This window comes from Pyxicephalus adspersus, chromosome 4 (assembly GCF_032062135.1).
Source record: "Pyxicephalus adspersus chromosome 4, UCB_Pads_2.0, whole genome shotgun sequence".
NCBI classification, from domain to species: Eukaryota; Metazoa; Chordata; class Amphibia; order Anura; family Pyxicephalidae; genus Pyxicephalus; species Pyxicephalus adspersus.
The window spans coordinates 68369311-68391958 of record NC_092861.1 but is presented as its reverse complement, the minus strand read 5'-3'; the positions used below and the strand labels follow the sequence as shown (position 1 = coordinate 68391958).

The following is a 22648-nucleotide window of genomic DNA, read 5'->3' as shown; positions in this document are numbered from 1 at the left end:
TTTATAGCACATTACTAACAGATTGGTAAAACTTATGGCATAAAACCTTTTCTAAAACATTAATCTAATGAAAAGTAAAAGATGGTTTTAGAAAGGGTTATATAAATGACTAAACATATCAGCTTCAGAAAAAAAACATATTTTCACACAATAACATGTCCACAATATTTAAAATATATATCTATATTCTTTCTATGTGCCTGGTATTGTGTAAAATCTTTTACAAAAACAGCCAAAACAAGAAACCCTGGCTATTCGGATTTCTTCAGGGATACAACAATGGCCAATAAATAGTACAATCATTAGTAAAATACCTATTTCAAACTTACCGTTTGTATTATAGATTATGGCATCAGACCCAATCATTGGAAAGCTCTGAAAATATGAATAATGAATAATAAATGGTAAACAAAATATTCATGAGATTTGGAACATATAGAATCACACATAAATCAAAAAATTACAAATGGCTACCCTAGGCCCTGCAAGTTAGAAAGTTCTTATAAAAACAGGGCATACTGCGGTTTTGTGCATAAACATGTGTTAATCAAGCCTATTTGAGCTCTTTCAGACCAAGGAAAAAAGCTACTATTGACTGCATGTAGTGCACCCGGAACAAAAACATTATACATGGCTAAATGGATAGGTTTTGGATGTTCAAATACTAGTGTCCCCTTTACTAGTTCTAATTCAGCATAAAGATCAGATATGTTACTGCACAAACCAAGAACTTTAGTTCCAGTTATCAAATCTTCAGTAGGCACGCTTTAAGTAAACAGTTCATCTTTCCAAAAAAAAAGGCACCAGCTGTGTGGGTGCACCAATAGGAAGAACCAGTCAGATGCCATTTAAAGTAACAGTAGCTAAGTATTTGATATCAAACTAATGTTTTCTGTTCACTGCCAAAGCAGAAAATGTGTCATATTTACATTAGATCTATGCTTCTCAGTCTGGGTTCTGCTAGAGTTCACCAGGGTTTTGCTACAAAATAAGAAAAGCAGTGTGGGAGATTTGAGCCACTGCTCGATTGTCACTGTGGGGGAAGTGGTCTGTGCAAGTGCTTACCCACTGTGTTGGACGTAGTCACCCAATATCCCTTACAGGAATGGAATTAAGGTATGATACATATGGCACTGTACTATTGTTCATGGTATGACTTGGTACTGTGCTATTAGTTGGTACTGTTCTGTTGTTTGTCACTTTGGTATTTTTTTTTTTCATACTGTGATATGGTTTGGTATTTGGCTCCATTTTTGGTTGATGTTGGTACATCTTTGGTACTGTGGTATACTTTGGCAATGTAGTATGACTTGGTACTTGGTGGTTGATGGGGGTCGTAGCGGGAAATTCAAATATTTTATATTGGATTCAATACAAGTCCTGTATCCAATCCAATACAAAATAATACAAAATATATTTATGTGGTTTTGTCTATATGTGACGTTGGACTATTTTAAAATTTACCACACTAGGGAGGTAGGGAGAAAAATATATTACTATACAGTATACTGAATCATTGCATTTCCAGTATTTTTGATTTATTTATGTATTCTTGTTTAAGATGATTTTTGTGTTTTTTATTTAATTTTATTAAAAGTATTTTTTTATTTTTTTTTTACATGATTGTGTATTTTAAACCTTTTTTATATTCATGATATCTACTAGACCCTTGTTCGGACATATTTCTGTAAGTTACAGATCTACAACTTAAAAAAAAAATTTCATGAAAAACAGTGTACCGCTTTTGGTACAGAAATCTAGACATCAGTGAAACACCCAGTGAAACAATTGTTTTTAATTCAAAAACAATTCAGGGATTCCTCAAGATCTCAAAATCTTTCCAAGAGTTCCTCTGTGGCAAAAAAAAAAGTTTAGAAAGCCTGCCACAGATAAAGTATTATTAATGTAAATTATGCTACTAAATTAATTTGTAACTTTATAAATACGCATGATCATAAAAAAAGTTCATCCATATATAACTATATATATCCGCACAGCCTGTTTTATGTTAGTCACTGTATTATGAGAAAGAAAGTTACAACATGACAGTAGGTGTGGATATAGGATTTGTGGGCAGAATTTAGGTGTGTACAAACCTGCTGAACACTTGAACTTACAACTTCTAGTTTCCACAAAACAGGACCAAACGCCAGTGCAGCAACCTAATGTTTTAACCTGCCAGCATACACTACTCCTGTGTCTCTCTCCTTGTGTGGCTTGTACCAAACCTAGCAGCCAATTGCCAACTACTTGTTACCTTCCTACCTTTTTAATTATACCCTGACATATTCTAACATTTGCCTTGTCATCAATAAGAGGGCACAACTTGTAATTTGCTTGTAAAGCTTAAAAATTTTCTGTAAAAATGTAATCAAAATTTGCAGAATGGTTTAAAAAGTTCTACATAAACCAGTTATGAAAATGATGTATTTATGTGTACATTATCCTTATATACCTTGCTGCTTCTGAAACAAAGAGAACGTTAGAATGTGTCATTCTATGCAAACTTACCTCATAATACATACTGAACAAATTATCCACCTAGAAAACAAAAGAACACTTTCTTAGGGGGTGTTTGAAGACAGAAAAGCTAGCTCTCATACTGATGATCATAGTCTCTAAGAGGGGAATCTAAATTCCACAGCACAAGGTAAATCTAATCAGTACAAGTGACATCTATTAAAATGAGAATTCTCCCTTCTGATTTCCTGCTGTCGTGACCCCAGATTGTTCTTCCCTCAACAGCTAAGAGCTGTGATAATGTAACAACACTTTTGAAATGTTGGCTACAATTTCATGTCACAGAATGGATTACACATGCCCCTTTCTGTGAAGCCCCTCTGAGTGCGGAAAGCTTCCCTAAAATAGAATGTATTTGGTGTGTCACTATTTTTGCCACTTCATACATTCGCCCATACAATGCCTACATTCTTCTTTATAGGATTGCGTATTTTCAGTTTGACTTACTCTTTTGGCAGTTAAATCATTTCCATCTCCAAGTGTAGAACCTTTTTCAACAACACGCAATCCCACCAAGGAACGGGATTCCTTTGCACTGACAGAGAGGGTGAGACTTTCTAATGGTTTAGCAGTATTTTTAGTCCATGATAAAGACACCTAAAGCATAGATAATAATCCGTCAATCTGAGATGATAAAACTAAATTGGAACATGACATTGAACAGAGCACTTAAATTGAAGCTTAGAAATTGATCAGTGATGCATTTATTTTACCTGGTTATTTAGTGTACCTTCGATGGTAAGTATGTGAGTGCTCTGAATTATATCACCAAAGCTCCCATTCGAATTGTGAATATAAACTATAATTTGAGCTGCGGGAGCCCAGGATTGTTCAGGAGTGAGGCTGAATGTGGTTTTATTCTTGCCTGCAGCCACTACCATTCCTTTAGCAAAAACCTATAAATATAAAAAATATAAATTATAAACTGTCCTTAATGGCTTGTAGCAGTAACTTTAACCCCAAACCTCTATTTTGCAATTTAGGGCATGTCTGAACATTTTTGACGTTGTTTCTGTAGCAAGATTTTTTTTCTCTTCATCTTGTGAACATGTCCAGCCTTTTAAAATTCTTGTCGGGCAGCTGATGGACATACTGTAAGTGAGCCCCCAGAACTACATCTATTAAAGCCCCAGTACTTACACATATAAGTCAATGTAAATTGTGAAATGAGACAGATAGGTTGAAGGGCATGGGACAGGAAGGGGAAGGGTTGACAGCACGATGTGGGATTTGAGCACAGCAGAGACACTGTTGCATGGCGAAACAGAAAAAAAAGAAAAGCCATTCTGGTATTACTCCAACAGTATATTTCTGTGCTGTGGATATATTCAGCTCATCCAGCAGAGGTAAAAAAAAACACCAAAATATTGACAACAATTGTTTATGACAAAGGGCAATTTTATAGAATATAATACAGTAATTGTGCTGTGCAGCCTTTTAAAATTGGGTTGGGTGTGATTCAAAGCTATTATCATAAAAATGAATTTAAAACATAAATGTATAACTATTTGTTTGTGCTGAAACAATAAATGATGTTAAAATGTTTGCATACTTTAAAAACTTAAGCCACTGAAACCAGAAAATAGGTTGACCAAAATGTTCTAAAGTATTACATACCACATAGTAAAGATCTTGAACTTTAGGATAAGTATTGACTTGTAAATTAAAAGGTGTCCCAACCTGTATGATAAAGATATGTTTTATAAGATAATACATTATCATGATTTACCACAAATTTGTTAATAGTCAGTTTTATTTTATTATTTTGGAAGAAATCTTTAAAGTGTAAAGCTGTATGTTTTATATGATTAGAATAAGGAAGTATTTAAACTCTGGCACTTGATTGGTTATAGCAACTGATATTACAATCAGTAGAGATTATAAATCTCAAACACTGCACACGTGATCATTTTTTTTAATTGTACAAATGGTCCATCTTGTGTACTTTTGTTGGACATTCACCATGACAGCTGATCTACCAAATTCCCTTCAGATTTACATTTACAAATCTAACTATTTTATCAAATTGGAAATCTGCTCAGAAGTAAAAATCATTTCATGAGGTATATTCATAAAAGTAAATCTAACAAAATCTTTAAAACACATGGACCTGGAATATTCTCCACCTATATGTTTCAGTAAATGTCAGGTTTACTGCCCCCACGTGTACTAGACCTAATGGAGTGACAGTTTTAAAACTGAATGCAAATGTAATGATGATTACTATGACCCAATATCATTAAACAGCCCTGGTCACAAAGTAAACATGTCAATAAAATGAAGATTAGTCCTGATTATTCAGTGGTAGAGCTAAATCTTTGGCTTTTGACAGTGCTTAGAAATACTTCAATATTTTTAAGATCACATAAAAATGAAAGAATATTGGGTTGTAAGGTGGAGAGAATGTTTAGTGATAAAAACATCACCAGGTTCTGGAAGTTATTTACCTGACATCAGATTTAGATATTTTAGTTTAACAGGGCTAAGGTTTTCACAGCTAGATTTCTCGATATCACAGCTGAGGCCTTCTGACAGCTGGGCCGCGAGAGCGTGGAGACCAGCTGTCAGGATCAGGAGAAGGACCCCGCTTGGAGGGGCGCACCAGCCAGAGCCCAGTATATGTCTACATCTTAGGCTCAGGGTGTCCAGAGACACAACCCTCTGCGATGGGAGAGTGGGTGAGTTCTCGCATCATGACATCACTCTGGGGGAAGTTTCTTCCAATTTGAGGGACACACAACCCCCCATGCATGTGCGGTCTGAAGCCCAAAGATTTAGTGGTCCACAAGCTCCGAAAGGTTGGGGACTACTGCAGTAAGATATTTTCAAGTACTTGCAAAAACTAGTTCTATTTAAAATATATTGAATTTATGTATACATGTTTAGTCAATAAATAACTGCATGCCTGCATGATGTTTGTCTTCACATCAGCTCAGCTTTCCAAATTCTACACCAACCTGGGCAATCAGTATACACTGACATAGGGAAGGATTTTTATTTTTGGAAAGTAAAAAAAAGTAGATTTTCTTGTACCTTCAATGAAGTTTCTGATATTTTTATCTGAACAAATGGATTCCCTGTTCTTGGATTAGAAAAGTAGAATGTCTGATGGGCAGTCTGGTATTCAACCTGTTTCAGAAAAAAAAGTATTTCAGAGGAAAACTTATTACACTGGCAATAATCTCAGATAATATTTTAGAGGGAGAATTTTTACAAGCAACTATCTTAATTAATCATCTAATTTTATGGTAGGGAAGGAGCAAGGAAAGACAAAATGAGTATACAACCCTCAACTTTGTGACAATTTTTAAAGTTAGAATTATTATGAAGAGTCTTCAAAAAGTTTCTGCCCTTCTATTTTTTAGTTGGAATTGGTGAGAGCTGAAGGAGTAGTCAGTGGACGTGTCTGAGAGTGTCATGTGACTAGTCTGTCTGGCAAGCCAGCTGACCTTGCAGTTTAGTATAAAAGTTGTCATGTTTGGATGAAGATGGCTGTGAAACTAATTCATTGTGCCAAATTGTGAGCAACAGCATTCTGTCATACACTTGTTGTTGCATGACAATGCCCACCCACACACTGCAGCCCACACATTGGAAACCCCCAGCCAATTAAAGGTGTAATTTAGGGAACACCCAGCTTTTAGCCCAGATTTAGTAATATCTGAATTCCACTTTTTTGGACCAATCAAGGAAGCTTTAAGGGGAAGAAGTTTTTCGTATGATGATGATGTGAAAGCAATAGTGCATCAGTAGTTTCACACTCTCCAAAAACATTTTTTGCTGATGTCATTAAAATGTTGGTACTATGTTGGGTAAAAAGCATGGACAATGAAGGTGACTATGTAGAAAAATTATGTAATTTGTTTTTGAAATTCCTAGTCAAAAAAGAGTGCGGAAACTTTTTGAAGTACCCCATATTTAAAACACCTTTACCCAAAATATGTAAAAAGGAAACTGAACACTATAGCATACAAAGGTATACATTTAAACAAAAAACAAACAAAATCTACTGCAGAAATGTACTCCCCCACCCAGGTTTTTAAAGAACAATCAAAATTAGCTAATTTAAAATTATATATTGTGATGTTAGTCAGTGTAATTGAAATTGTATTATTGGACTTTCAACAGAAAAAAAAGTGAAGTACCTTTTATGATCATGACCATGGATGTATAAACATTTTTTTTTCATATATTTTTGGCACTCACCTGAAATTGTATCCATGCAGGTGACTGCATAACTGTAAATTCCAGACTGACAATACCAGACTCAGACATTGTAAAGTTTTGCTTGAAGACATCAGTTTCATTGCTGATTTCTATGCTCTCTACAAATGCTCCTGTGCCCTGAGTTATTACTATAGAAACATTTTTTTCTCTTTCCTCTTTGGTTAAAGATTTATTATCAATCCTTTCTACTTGAATCTGTAAATAAATAGAACACGTGTAAAATGTTTTTGTAAAGGGTTTATTAGGAAGAGCGGCATTTGCTAGCCATATCTGACCACTCAACTACCACCTTCTCAGTGCTTAACAACCAAAAGAAAAACAATTATATCAATTTTGGACCACTTGGGGAAACTGGCTTAGATACACTGTATGTACAGACTGGGCATATTTATAAACAGCTACAGACTTACATCTTGGATGATAATCACCAATTTATAAAAGTTGTGATAAGCATCAAAAGTGTCAAACTTGTCCTACTACTGCCCTACTTTGTTCCCTATGGTATTCTTCACTTTAAAAATGATGAATGCTAACTGGTGATAATTAAGTGACAATCAGGGTCATCACCACTTTAAAATATGACAACACAGTACATGCCATATTTGGTGTTAGTTAAAGGGTGATCACTTTGAAAAGTGTGGAATTTTTCTGCAAATTGCCTTCTCAGCTGATCACAAAATTGAGGGGAACAGACAATAACTAATAATAATAATAACAGACAATAACAATAATTAACTTAATTTGTGTATAAATAGCACTATTTTTTTGTGAACAGTCAATTTTCAGGCCCTGTCTCAAAAGGTCAATAAACATCAGACAAGCACATTAGAGTAAAATGAAAGAATCATGAATAGCTCCACAGATACAACCAAATCAATCTTGTCTCCAATCCAGGTACTTATCAGGGCTCCTATTGGTCCTTCAAGCCTAATTGTTGCTTTAATTGCAAATAGGAAAGCTTGGGTGCCAAGAGAAGGCAGGGCCAGGTTATTATTTACAGGAAATCAATATCTGCATTTAACTGCATTTTTTATTATGCAGTTTTGATATGCACATTTATTAAGGTAACTTTTGCCTGTGTAATTTCTCATTGTTCGTTCAGTCAGATTTGCTTAGGTTTCACATATGTTCACTTTAACTGATTTCAATCCATGGCATGGCATTTAGTCTAGTAATAACAATGCTGGGACACAAACTGTTCCTCTACAGGAAAAAAACATGATATGCCTTGTGAGCTTGCTGTGTAGGATTGCTCATAGCGTCCGGCTGGCAGCAAAATGAGGCAGCACTCGGTCAGTCCTCCGAATACAAACTTCAGGCTCCTGCTTGGGTGCTTTTTTGCATCAAACATGTGTACAACAAAACAAAAAACAACAATACAAATCCAAGCCTAGCTGGTCACTGACTACCTCTTTAGTTCCCTCTCTGGCTAACCTTACAGTATGGACAAAATGTCCTTTTCCATGAACCAAAAACTGATCTCTTACTTAAAAGCCTTTTTTCCTCCTGAGCTCTTTCTCCTTCAGGTTTTGGGAAACCACTGAGCTCCCAGCAGTCTGCTGCTGTGACTCTAAATAGAGCACCTGTGCTCTCTAGGTTCCAGTGTAAGACCAAGACATGGACTGGGTGGCCAAGGAACCCTCCCATCTCTTCCTTGGCTATACAGTATACAAAACAAGATGTATCATAGCCAGAAACCTGTTCACATAAATTTATACATAATCATTTATACATAAAAATTACATGAAATAGCCCGAGGTGCTAGACTAGGTTACCGTATATTACCTGAGCTGTAAACTTCAGGCCTTGATCAAACACTGGATTCTGGCTAACCAGGTTTAGCCTGTATTCTGAATTTTCATTTCTTACATATACATATTCCTCCACTGCAATACCTATAAAAAGAATAATTGAAATAATTTACAAAGCACAATAAATGTCACACATGTGCTTTACTCATAGATAATAAAAAATGTCTAATTACTAGGTTTGTTACATTAAAATGGTAATTTTAATCCGCATTTTCACTTTATGATATATGATTTAGATTGATATTTTATTTTTACCATTTTTCTTTTCAGTTTGAAGTGACCAGTGATTAGTCCTAAAAGTGTTGATACAATTCCAGTACATACAAATAGCCTTTCAAGGAATGTAAACACCTTAAAAGTGAATTTCTTCTCATAAAAAGAGTAGGGGTTTTCTACCATTATTAGGTGGAAAAGCTATACTTTCATTTAAGATTTAATTATTGTTGCTTTAACAAGAAAAAAAAATGTGAAGGCACCCAGTGCTCTCTGCACCTATGCTATTTCCTTCCCTATCTTGGAGAAACTTTCACTCTTCACCCTCTTTGGTAGGCTGACTTGCATGACCGAGCCTATTAGATTAAAAATCTGTATCCAGAATCTTTGGACATGAGGACAACGCCACCAAGAATGAAAAACAGTGGCCATTTGACCACAACCTCTATAACACAAGGGAGATCGGTTTGGGTTCGGTTTATGCAACCAAATTGGAACCAAATACCAGCACATGAAAACCTTATAGTTAGACTCTACTCTAAGATGTGTTGAGGGAAATTTTGGAGGTTTGACTCACTAATTCTTGCCAATCTTGCATTTCCCATTCTGTACCAAGGTCGTGGTGTCATATAGAATAGTTTCCTTAGAGGGTCAAACAAAGATAGGTACAAATATAGCAGATATTCTCACTTTTATCTCAGTGATGGAGGAACAAGACCTTTCAAAGGCTTTTGACCGAAGGGGGGGCAAGGCTCTTTTTAATTTGGATTGTAAAATTGAGCCTTTTTGAAAATATCAGAACTCTTTCAACAGCCCTTGTTGACCCACCACTCAAATTGTCTTTTGTCACAGCCCGGAGGGAAATCGGGACTGTTAAATAGTGGAAAATGGGAAGCATGAGCGGAATGTAGGTTGTGGTTTACCTTTTGCCCATCCCAGATTGATAGGGCGTAGGATAAAGGTGGACATAATATTGGGGTGTTACCTTTTACCTCTAAAAAAGCATGGTGGTCTACCCCTAAATTAATTAGTGAAAAATAAAAAGGAAGGAGAGACAGAGAGGGTTTTTTATAGGCTCAATCGTAGTAGTAATCAACCAGTTAGGTGATACAGTATCAGAGTTCATCAGTGTTATTTTTAGCCGCTATTAAACGTAGGGATCTTAGGACGTGATGCTAGACAGAAGTTAACTTCACATTTTACATGGAGGTACAGAACAAGGTAAAGGGATAGGAAAGTTTATAAATGATCAGACTGGATCTCGAGCACCTACGTGTTTCCCCGGTTTTATATATATATATAAAAGTTTTGAAAAATTATGACTTTGACTATTGTTTGTTCAGAAATTAAAACTAAATACAAAAATGAGCTGTTTTGATACTAAGGATTTTTATTTCTGTCCTCTAGTCCTTCCTGCAGCCAGTGACTGAACAATAAAGCAGAAGGACCACTCTGGTCTCTTCACCTGTCATCTTGTCCCCTGTTAGCACACTGGATTGGCTTTATTGTGCTGCTTTTCCCATCCCAGCTTAAGCTCTGTAAATGCAGATATTTACATTAGCTGCTTTTAAAATGATTTAATAAAAGCAGAGGATACATTCACAATTTTAAATCTGTTTGGAGTTAAGCAATATTAATTTTTTATGAATATAATATTTACCTGTGAGTTCTTCATATACTGTGGCTGTTATGTTAAGTCCTGCCCAGTACGTTATATTACTAATTTCTTCATGTGTGAAGCTGAAGTTCACAGACCCAGATATCTGAAACAACATTACACCTTGTTTATAAATATTAGATCAGAAAGACACATTTAATCAATAATTCCACAAAAATCAAACTATTTTGAGATGTAAAAATGTCACTGTAAATATAAAGAATGGTGTCTGGTACTGGGGGAACAACATCAGACTTATAAAAGACATGAGTCTGGGTATAGTCTGGGGGCAAAAAATTCTGAAGGCACAGCAATTGTTACAATTTTATCAGGTACATAGGTACTATTGCGCTAATAGGAGAAGGACCATTCAGGGGTTGCACCCCTGTTCCTTACTAAATGTACTAAGCTAATGCCACACGATGCAAGATAAAGGAACACTATTTCAATGCAGCAACACATGCTAGTGTAAACAGAAAACCAAAGCCATTCTGCAATCTGGTATGTTGAATAGTTGGTGTTCGAATTTTGGTTGTCCTTATATTTGACCCGAAAAAGGGCTGTTCAGGTATACCCGACCCAAAAAAAATGAGATTCGAGTGTTTGTGTTTATTTAACTTATTTTTTTTTTTTTTTTACAGGTTATCCTACAATGACATGATATCTCTTACTCTGTAACACACTTTCCAATACTTTCCAGTACTTTCACAGTAATATTCTGATACATTTGTTACAATAATCCTTAACAATATGTAAGGATTATTTGTTTTAATCCTATATCCACTCCGAGAAAAATGTAACAAATGTATCATATTACTGTGTGTGTTACAGAGTAAGAGATACTTGCGGGCAGGGCATCTTCTCCAGCAGAGTCTGCAATCATTGGAAAGAGTGTGCGATCCCCTGGGCACTACAGGTTAGTTAACCTGTAGTGCCCCGGGGATAGTAGTGGAACTGCAGAGTTTATCTGCTGTTCAGTTCGCACAGTCACTTCCCACTTTGCGGTCACAGCTGTGACTGCAGGCAATCCCTGGGGCACTAGAGGTTAAATGGGGACAAGTTTCCCCATTCATCACATCCAGTGCCCTGCGTTCTTGAATAGATAAACTCTATACAACAACACATACTACTAGCAACAGCAAACAGGATCGATGTTGCAGTCCTGTATGTAGTATGTGTTCCTGGATAGAGTTTCTGTATCCAAGAACACAGGACTCCCTAAAGGACTATACTTAAACATCCATAGTCTTGGAACAGGTGCATTTCAAATCAAAGATTCCTAGTGCTTACCTAATCACAGACACAAAATATCTTCGTTATTACTCTTAAACAACTCTTCTCTGTGTGACTCTCTTAGTTTTATTCTGTAACAAGAATGTCACTGAAAAAATAGAGTACCTTTATTAACCATTGAGGCACTCTTACAGTACAGGAGAAGGGCTGTTGGTGGATTTAGGGCAAAGACATAGATATCAAGCCCAAGAAATCAAGGTTAACTAATTAGTGTGTGCCTAATAAAAAGATTACATTTGTTCCTGAGCAGCAATACCTTTAAAATTCTTATCCATACTTTGTAAAACAATAAATGAAAAAGTTATTTTACCACAAATGTTTTAATGATTTCCGAAAAGACTTCAGCAAAGGATGGCTTCATTGTTACTGTGACATAGCCTTTCACAGGTTTACCATACAGATATCTAAAAGTTAAACAATAACATATCTTTATTATAGAACATGTTGTAGCTTAAATAGCATGGGTACATATCCTAATCACTGGTGTTTAAAGGTGAACTCCAGTATCACATTTTGTCTTGAGGGTGCTCAGGCTCCTCTCCTGTACAGATAATGCTTACTCTGATTTTACTGCATACTGTAAGTTCACAAGTTACATAAAGCTTACCTCATTTCCTGGCTGGGGGATGTTGAGCATCATCAAGCCATTTCCTCCCCAGCTAACCCTATCTAATTGCTAACCCTGGCTGGCCACTTACATTTATTGGATTTTAGGTATTATTATGGAGGCTCAGCAACACATATGGGTGTTACCACAGCTTCATGTTTTTGGGAAACTGTACAGCACCCTGCTAACCCCTTCAACTAACCATGATCTGCCTACATTGCATGGAGAGGAACAGAGAACCAGGTACACACTTATGGGGGACATTTGGAATATCATTTAGGTATGCCTAGCAAAGAATATATTTGTATAAACCACTCCCTGATGATAAACATTCCCCTTGACAGCTTCTCTTGGTATGAAAATAATTTATATACAAACCTCAGAACAAAGTTTTTGTTTTAGGTGTGTGAAGCAATACTTGGGGATAGCAGATGAAACTTATAGCAGTAATATTACATTTCATAGACTAGCTGACAATGATGTATGACAACAATGATGTAGTCCAAATTTACTAGTCACAGGTAGGGGTAGTTTGGAAAATGATCCAGAGGTAACCTCATTGGCGTGCTGTCTTGTACAAAAGGGCTGCCAATAGTTCACCCCTCTATAAAAGATGGAACACAGCTGTACAAGGAACCATGTTCTGCTACTTTGCCAGTGAGACACAGATACAGCCTGCTGCTAATAGGGACAGATAGAACTAGAAAAAAATAATAAAAAGGGGTAGACAATGATTGGTAAGGCACCATGTTTTTCTACTGCTTTTATTTACATTGAACAAGTGTATTTACACTTGGTGGTCATAGTAATAAAGACCTACACTATTAAAATTACCTAGTTTCCAAAATGCCTGCAGAACAGGGTCAGTCTAATAAATGTATGCTAATTAAAATGACTGAAAGGATTTTTAGTGCAATGCTGCTTTTAGTTTTGCATCGAGCAGAATACAACTACATTTTGTCAGTTTTTATTATTTTGTACACTTGGAAATTTCTCCTTCTCTCTCCCTTCTGTCTTTCTGAGCACTGTCACCAGAGCAGAAATGGGAAATGTCAACCAGATAATGTTAAGAAGGGAAATCTACCAACCGAATTGTTCCAGTGACAACATTTTAGGAGAGCACTTCCGTGGCTTTGGGTAAAGTTTCTGTCACTTTGTGTTGTGTTTACAGGATGGGAAGGAAAGGAAAGTCTTCCTAGTTGGATACACATGGCAAAAAGAAAACTACATTTTGTCTTTAATTGTCATTGTCATTTATTAGCTGTCTTTAGATTCAATTAAATGGACTTGCTGGAAAGTGATATATGTTTAACAGGATGATTGTACTTTAGTTTGATCGATTCTGCTCTTCAGTAGTAATACAGATTCACTGGAAGGACACTAAGGGCTTTGATCACCTAACAGTAGTAGCAGTCTAGTACTCTTTGTTACTCCACCGCAGTGAGCTTGGTATTACCAAAGCACATTAAAAAAAGACATTATATCATAGGTGATTGTTCATGCAATTACACATAACCAAGTGGGCCTACTGGTAGCTATAGGTCCCTGGTCGGAAATGCTCTGTCAGGCGACTCTGTGCTGTGCACGATCGCAGTATAAAACCCTGTTTGTTCTGTCCAGCAACGTCATTTGCAGCAGCCAGGAGAACTAAAATAGCAGCACCCCCTGCTTCCCTTTAGTTGTGCAACCTGATGTATTTTTGGCATCCCCAGCATCCATTGTTGGGCTGCGCACAGCTGAAGGGGATTCTAGAGGCTGATCAGCTCCTGACTGCTATTGGCTGCTGGGACTTTAAAGCCTTTCAGACCCCACTCCTCCTCCCTTTCCAGCAGAGGAGCCAATGCAGTTGGGCTCCCGCTGGCTGTCAGCCACAGAAAGGTTGAGGAAAAGGTCCCAAGGGTTCTGTCTGTATTGTGGTGAACCTGGTCTCTTCATGCAATCCTGTCCTCGGAAGATGCCAGGGAAACTTCAGTGCCTAGCTGGCCCCCTGGATACCCACTTAGGCAGACAGGTATTTCCATTAAAGTCTAATCCTGAGGGCCGCAAGGAAAGACAATTTATACCTGCTACACCCTCAGGACCTACTATCACCTTTGAGCCCAGTCCCCCAATGTATTGCTGCAGTCTTCACCTATGGTAGACCCTGCTCAGCCTCGGGAGACTGGTTGCATCTCCCAGCACTCACTTGCCCCAAGGAATTGGTGCACAAGGGATGGTGTCTGGAGACAGGCCAGCAGCTGACCCTCCCTTGTTATCTTTTATAGGCAAGGCAATACTAGACTTAAGGTGTTTGTTCGAAAGTGTGATCACTGCCTACTTTGTTCCACATATGGACAGTAAAAACTTACTTTGCAGTGACTGTACCATTAAGATTCCCAATCTTTGAGTTAATGAAGAAGGATGGGACATTCAGTTTCACATTAAACTTCTGAAAAACTGGAAGTAGAAAATCAAAGAAAACAGAAATAAAACATTATACTTAAAAGAGGAAATTAGTGTAAATTCTTAAATCCAAAACCACTAACAATAGCACATGATTAGCTCAAAATGTTATTATAAATGTTTGTTTATTCAGTCACTTAAACTGTGTTATAACTGAATGGCAATTTAAATTCAAAATTTCATGATAATCAAGTGCTCATCATTTAAGAGCAGTTTGCAGTAAAAACCTGTTCAAGTTTGAAATAATGACTGAATATATAATAAAAACATACCATTTTCAGCAACAGAGAAGAAAACTCTATTCAGATTGTCATCCTAAACAAAAAGAAATTGGATAACAATATGCATTAGGAAAATAACAGATAAGGTAATAGCAATAAATGTGATTATCTATAGCCCAATATTCATACCTTATTATACTATTTACAATGTTATTGTAAAAAAATGGGCCCCTGAAGTGCACAGGTAATAGGCAATACTTGTCTCATAAAGAAGCTTGTAATATAATAGTGAAGACATTTCACTATGCCAAGATTTCCTCCCTTCCCAAACATTTATAGACACATGGATAGTCAAATACAATGATAGCATATAATGTGTCAGGGCCACACTTACAAAGCCTGTACTGTCAGAAGTACATTTAGCTGTTAAGGAAAGGTCAGCACATACAGACATTTCTATTCTCCAGCCCTATCTTTGTAAGAGCTGTGGGGAACTTATGTTCAGGTACAAGGTATGCTTAGCAAATCTGCAAAAATTCCTGTGAATGTGTACCCAAGTACTGAATATTCCCAAGTACTAATATACAAACAGAATTTGATTAAAGTCCCAAAATCCTACAGCAGATTGCATATAGACTGTTGGCTTTTATTATGTCAGCCTATAGTATGGTAGAGTGTTCAATCAAATACTTACATTAGCTTGTATAGTCCATTCACCCAACATAGGGCTGTTTGCCAGCTTGAATTGAGTTGAAATGACCCCCAAGTCTGACTTCATTTTTAGGTACTGCTGGACAATATTATTCCTGGGGTCCTATGATTAATAAAATAAGACAAGGTCATACTACATTGAACCTGTTTGTAAGTGCCTCTGCTTCTGGGGGAGACAACATATGACATATGAATGAAGCTGGTACATATAAATTTGATATATTTCAAAAGTTATGGAATTAGACATAAAGATTTGTCAATGCACAGACGTATTATTGAACATGAATGATACGGGATAATGTGTTTGACTCTAGAAGTTAAAATACCTTAAAAATTCATTCCAGACCAAATTTTTATTTGTATTTTGTTTTTACTTATATCAATGTTTCGACTCTCCTATAAACACACAAGGAGGTTATGTAAAATCTCTTTTATGGTGGACAGAGATAGAAAAGAGCATAAAAACATATATACTACTGTAGCTGTAATGAATGCAGATAAAAGAATACTAAACAAAAAACTGCAATACACACCCTTATAACAAGGTCCACATCTATGTTTTTTGGTTTCAGGTCATAATTAATAGTAATTATTCGAATATAAACAGTCTCCCCTGGCTTGTATAAAGCTTTGTCAGTTTGGATAATTATTGATGTACTGTTAATCATTGTTGGTAACCCCATTATCTCTGAGAAAGCTGATCTATTCTTAGAAGATCCATTGACCATTAGCTTATACTCATTAAAACTGGTGTTTTTTGCTATCTGTAAAACAAAAACAAAAAAAATCTTATCAAATTCAAAGACATAAAAGGAGACATCATTATTGGCTCTGTAATTGATTTTTCTGTAGTTACTGTTTTGTTTTACAGTTGTGTTAATAGATAAATCTAAAGCTGGAATTTGGGTTTAGGAATCCTAGGCCACACAGAAATCTATTTTAGATTAAAGTGGAAATGTTTGAGAATAATACTACTATCTTGCCTCAGTCAATAGATTTGATAATTTTTGATAAAGGATCATGTTATGGTACAGAGTTCTGCTCACTTTAATAAAGTCTCGCTTTAAGTAAAGTCTATAAAACATTTAGATATAATTCTTCATCTGTAGCAAAGGAAACACAAAAGCACAGTTTATGACAATCAGTCACATACTAGCTACTACTTTAATAGGCTAAAATGAGCTTTAAGCCCGTAAAGTTTGTGGAGGACAATACTACATGGGTAACTTTAGAATTTCCCTGTATCAGCTTTGAGGTAATTAATCCTCTGTATTCAATAATCCATGAAAACAAACATTGGCAGCAAAGCATATTTGTCTTATGTTTGTTTCACTTTACCCAGAATTAGGCTTTAAAGCATGACTGTTGTCAAATGTAGCACTAAGCTAGTTTCAAAAAGTCTCAAACCACTTCTAAATAAGCACCTATGCGCTGAGCCCCAATATTATTATATTGATAGGAGAAAATGACTGTAAACTGACTACAGTACAAGATAAAGCTTTAGCACTACATCCATTCCCTACAGTAGAAACACTAATACAGACACTAAGGGGTTGATTTTTTAAAGCAGTGAATCTGACATTTACTGAAAAATTTCCTGGTGGTAGTGATAGTAATTGACACTCCACCAGGGAATGTTTAACAGTTTTAATAATAGAATAATAGAAAAGTTATTACATTATTTAAGTCTGATAATGAACTTACCCCTGGGAGAGTGAGAATTTCAATGGAATCTGAAAAAGCAGAAGCAGATTTGTATTGAATTTGTATTACTTTAAAACCAGCAGAAAGGATTGCAAACCAGCTAGAATTGAAAAGAATGTCTAGGTACACTAAATATGTAGAAAGTATATCTAAAACTCATTTTACATTCTTTTTTTATCCTACTTATTAATATTTTTATGATTATTAACAAGTATTTACACCTTACATAGCGCTTTACAGAGTGTATTGTAACTTTTAATGCTACTATAGACAGATATAAATAAATTGTATGGAAAATTTGGAAATGGTTAAAACTCCTATAGATTTTGTTTTTCTATCTATCTGTACTATAATTGTAAGATACACTAGAATGCCTACTGAGTTGGAAAAGAGTTCTGCCAGTAAAAAAAATCAAACATTTCTGGCTTTACAATCTATTACTGCTCCCTGGGGTAGCTCTGTATGGCTAAATTGGTGGATGGAAACTAGTTATTTATGACATCTTCAAGTTATTACTTTTTGAAAGTGGCTGCTCAAAATTTTATTTTCACACACAACTTTTATTACGACACATATTTTATGTATACTAACAATAAAACAAATATCAAAGACATAAGTAAATTATTTTTATACTTATTTACCTGTTTTGATCACTTTGGTCACATTTGATAAAAGTTTGGTACTGTTTCTTATTCCAGCAGTCACAGTTAGATCAGAGTCCCCAAGCCAGTGGACAGAAAATGATATATTTTCACCACGGATAGCATTACCAGGTAATACAATGTAATATGTATGGCTTTAAAATAAAATACAATACAATATGTTACATTTATTTGATTTTATTGCAGAAAAAATCAATTTTATTATAAGGAAATGTTGTGATCTGCTTTTCCTTATTTTCAGGCTTCATGCTGAGCCCTTTCCCTATTGAAAGTGATGTTAAAATAAAAAAAATGTATTAATAAGGCAATGTGCCTCCTGCAATAAAAAAAATGTACCTGCCTGATCATAAATCTTTATTTACACTCACCTGTCCTCGCTCCATTGTGGGCACCACCATCTTCTTCCTCTCCTATTCTGGGTCTTGGATTTTCAGCAATCTTAACTGGCCAGGCCTGGATGACGTAACTTCAGTTCTTCAGTTCAAGGAGCTATGATGTAAATGATGTATCTTCTAATATGACAGCCTCCATAATGTATAAAAATGCTTCTGAACATTTCTCAAAACATTTCTCTTGAAAAGAACTAGTTTAGCTATCAGCTGATTTAGGTAATCAGTACATAAAGAAAAGTCGAAAAGAAAATATGTCAAGTGGGTCATGTTGGAGAGCCTAAAATGATGATTTCGGCATTGCACTTGCACATGTAATTCCAGAAGAAATAGATCACTAACTGCTATAGGCCACCACTATTTATTCAGACACAGTTTGGTTTACATGTCTCCAAACCAGAGCTAATAATAAGGCAGCCATTAGAAAACCCTTTGGATTTACATTTTTCTTTTTCACATTTTGGACAACACCTTTGAAAAATCCCCAAACAATAAAAAACACACTGAACAACAAAACAATAAGGTTATTGGATTGACCAACTCACTGACATATATTCTCATTTCCTTTGAGAATGTTTCCAAAACAAGATATTAAGTTTCCGCCTATTTAAGAGCATTTAGCAATTGTGTATACAAATTCTGTAAATTGCTAACTAAATGTCTGAAAGGATGAGAGTGATTTCACTCATTAATTTTGCACAAAAGTAGAGTAGAGTAGAAGGATCACTTTTCCACAAAAGAATAGGTTTCACCTAACCACACCCTGTGAGTGCCCACACCCTGTCTTCTGTATTATACAGAACGAGGCCTATTATGCCTTTATATGCTATACTCTTTGTGCTTTTGGGACTCGTATTAATTACAGGTACCAGATGAAATAATATCAAGATAGATGGACTAAAATTATCTATGAGAAATTCCCATCAGTTAAATACACATTTTACACATTTCGATCAATGGGTTGATATTTAATGGATCCCACTTCCAGGACAATTTTTTCATGCTATGTCTAAAACATTCTCAGTATATATAATATATATATGTTTTGTTAATGTAAAAAAAACTGTAATATTGTAACATTGTAAAAAAAAATGGGAATATTCAAAGTGCTATATATACTACTCTGTAAATGTAACGTTAAAGAATAAAGTACAGGGAATGGTCAAAGACTACAGGCATGTTACAAAAGTAATGTTGTCCAATGGCCATACATTGGTTGATATTTCTATTATTGATTACAATCTTCGACTCCTATGCAAATCTGTTAGAAAATAGGCCATTTTCGATATATCAGTCAAACATTGATCAGGAATTTCCATTCTTTGCCTAATCAGCACTGCTCATCCAGATCTGATCACCAATAAAGTACCTTACTAGGAAGACTTCTCCCTGGTATTGGTGGTTAGAGAGTAGGCTGGTTGACAGGTCATAAGTTGTAACCTAGTACATGATTAATATCTGGGAAATGTAATTGTCTACACTGGTTGTGCACTTAGGGACCTGTGTATGGCCAACACTAAAAACATGATGTAGTTCTTGTGGGAGACTGCAGAAACACAATCAAACATAATTATTAACCAAGGACACATGACATGAAGCTGCTATGCTTCCATAATGGTGCTTCATACAACCCCTTTAAATTACTCACTTATATTTGATCTTACTATTAGCAAAATCAATATGATCGAACACACAGAAAAAAGTAAAGATTATATAGAAGGACAGCCAGATATCTAGCACTTTCTTGAGAAGTCAGCATTAAAAGCCTACATATTTTTCCTTTAAAGCCAAACTCCAGCCACTAATTCCTGAAGTGGAACTGTACTAAAAATAAAAAAATACTTTACTTCTGCAGAGCCCTAAATCCCTCCATACCTGGCCCCAACTAGGTCTTGCACCATCCTGGAATCAACCTTTGTCCAAAGGCATAGGAGCACAGAGAGAAAAAAAAGATTTTACTTTATATTAAAGAGTTATCTACCCTTTAATATAAAGTAAACATTTTGGTGATAGCTAGATAGGCTTGTAAAGGTTTATAACTTGTAACTTTGTAAATGCTAACCATACCTTCCTGGCTTGTATGGGCAACACAGACACAAGAAGTTAGGGAAAATATCCCAAGTGGAATCACAAACAGGAATAAAATCCTGACAGAAATTGTAAATCTTTCTTACTGTATCCAAAACTAGAGAAAAACATTTGGCTGGTTCTTTTTTTTTTATTTTATTTATCTTATTGCTGTGTTGTAGGTATACAGTGCCATATGGACAAGCAGCTTGTATGTGCGTCATAACAGCCAATATGGTGCTCATATGTTTTACAAACTTTGACGGCTCCTAAATACATAATAGTATTCTTTTGACATGCAAATATGAGCTGTTTTGTGAAAATGGTGCAAATTCTCTTTTTATCTTCAACATTGCTCTAAAAAGGGCAACAGAAAAGACATCACAATACCTGGACTAATTAATTCTTGCAGAATGAAGGTTGTGAGTATATCTTCAATAGGATAGATGTACATTACACATAACCACTAGTAATCTTTGCTAATTTACTAAAGTGTATGGTCTAATATTAAACAAACATTGATTGATGGGACCTGAGGGCACGTAAAAGACATAATGCAGAGTACAGATAAACATTTTATTGCACAATGTCAAAATGCTCCCAATTAAAAAAAATTTTGTTATACGTGAACATTTATACCCGGGGGACAAACTAGAATCTGATACATACAATATGGTTTCTATTGCCAAGTGCTAAAATGATAACAGCCATGGTTGCGTTACTGAACAAGTTGCTTAAATAATTTTGTACAATAGTTTGTGGATGTGTGAAAACAAAAGGATGTTTCCCACTTACCTTGCACTGCAGACAAGTAGATTAAGTGAAAGAAGGACAGCATACCTCAAAGACTGAGGCCATAGTATATACATCCTGATAATCTCTGTAATGGTTGGAAGTGTGTGATTGGCTCCAAATGCTACAATAGACTGAAGCATCCCTCTCACCTACTGCATTTTAAATGTCCCAGTGTGAAACCCTGCCCAACAGAGCATGACATTGTTACCGGTTTTAAACAAGGTAGTATAAAGACACAGGGAAATCCCTCTTTTCATCTTGTCCTATTGCTTAATTTATTTGCCTAATAGATTAACACCTACAGCAAAATGAATCAGAAATCCACAATAGTTTGAGAAGTTTTTCTTCCATAGTCATGTTTTGTCATGTTTAATTACACATTTACTTTAAATGAAATTGCACAGATATGCTGAATGAAGAGGGGAGGATTTGATAAGCGTCAGCATCATAACTAAAACAAAGAATAATTAAACAGATTCAACATATTTCAGAGGCTTACTCTTAAATATTTGTATACAAAGTGATAAGCAGTTCTGTTCTGTCACCTTTGTGATTAAAACACACTCACCATACTGCATTAGTTAAGAAATTACAACATTATTTGTTGACTGAGTTTTTTAACTTTCAGTGCTACCTTTCTTCTTTCTGTCTTCTCAGTCAAAAAATAATCAGATCCATTCCCTCTGTCTAATGACACGGTGACACAGAATGAACAGAAAAAGAGTAGGTTTTCTTCCTAGCAAAACTGACTGCAATAAAGTATATGTATATCTTTCAGAACCTGAAATAAGTATATGTCAGCCAAAAAAAATCATACATCCCTGTAACACATTCACAATTCCATGTTGTATCTCTCAAAACACTGAAAAAACAACTATTTTTGTGCCAGAAAATTAGCTGATGACAGTAGAACATTGGGCCTGATTTAATAAAGCTCTCCAAGGCTGGAAAGGATACACTTTCATCAGTGAACCTGGGTGATCCAGCAAACCTGGAATGGATTTCCTAAAAGTCATTTGTTATTTGTTAGCAAATGTTTCCAATCCTGGACCTGATTCTTTCCAGGTTTGCTGAATCACCCAGGTTCACTGATGAGTTGGAGACTTTTATTAAACCAGGCCCATTGTATCAGCCCTAAATATTCTATTTCTGCTGGACTTCAATGAGCACAAGCGTCATCTCCATCTCCCTATCTCCCTATATATCTGCTTGTACTGTATATGTTTTAGGTATTATTATTATAAAAGTAAAATTTTTCTATACTATGTTTTCATCACTGTATTTCATACAAAGATTATATTTTGGATGTCAATATATGAAGCATATAAC

General features: G+C 35.6%; 1 protein-coding gene across 1 annotated transcript in view; it reads right to left on the bottom strand.

Moving 5' to 3' along the window:
* LOC140328726 (CD109 antigen-like) overlaps positions 1-21468 on the bottom strand; it is a 45165-nt gene extending 23697 nt beyond the window's left edge. The window contains exons 1-17 of the mRNA XM_072408523.1: positions 21320-21468; positions 18048-18202; positions 17407-17435; positions 16236-16466; positions 15686-15805; positions 15043-15085; positions 14677-14764; positions 12032-12125; positions 10432-10534; positions 8533-8642; positions 6727-6942; positions 5554-5649; positions 4138-4200; positions 3234-3416; positions 2968-3117; positions 2512-2541; positions 330-375 (exon numbers count right to left, since the gene is read on the bottom strand). Of these exons, the coding sequence (XP_072264624.1) occupies positions 330-375; positions 2512-2541; positions 2968-3117; positions 3234-3416; positions 4138-4200; positions 5554-5649; positions 6727-6942; positions 8533-8642; positions 10432-10534; positions 12032-12125; positions 14677-14764; positions 15043-15085; positions 15686-15805; positions 16236-16466; positions 17407-17435; positions 18048-18202; positions 21320-21459 (1897 nt within the window). The 5' untranslated portion in view covers positions 21460-21468. The remainder of the gene's footprint in view (positions 1-329; positions 376-2511; positions 2542-2967; positions 3118-3233; positions 3417-4137; positions 4201-5553; positions 5650-6726; positions 6943-8532; positions 8643-10431; positions 10535-12031; positions 12126-14676; positions 14765-15042; positions 15086-15685; positions 15806-16235; positions 16467-17406; positions 17436-18047; positions 18203-21319) is intronic.
* Between the last annotated feature and the right edge of the window lie 1180 nt (positions 21469-22648).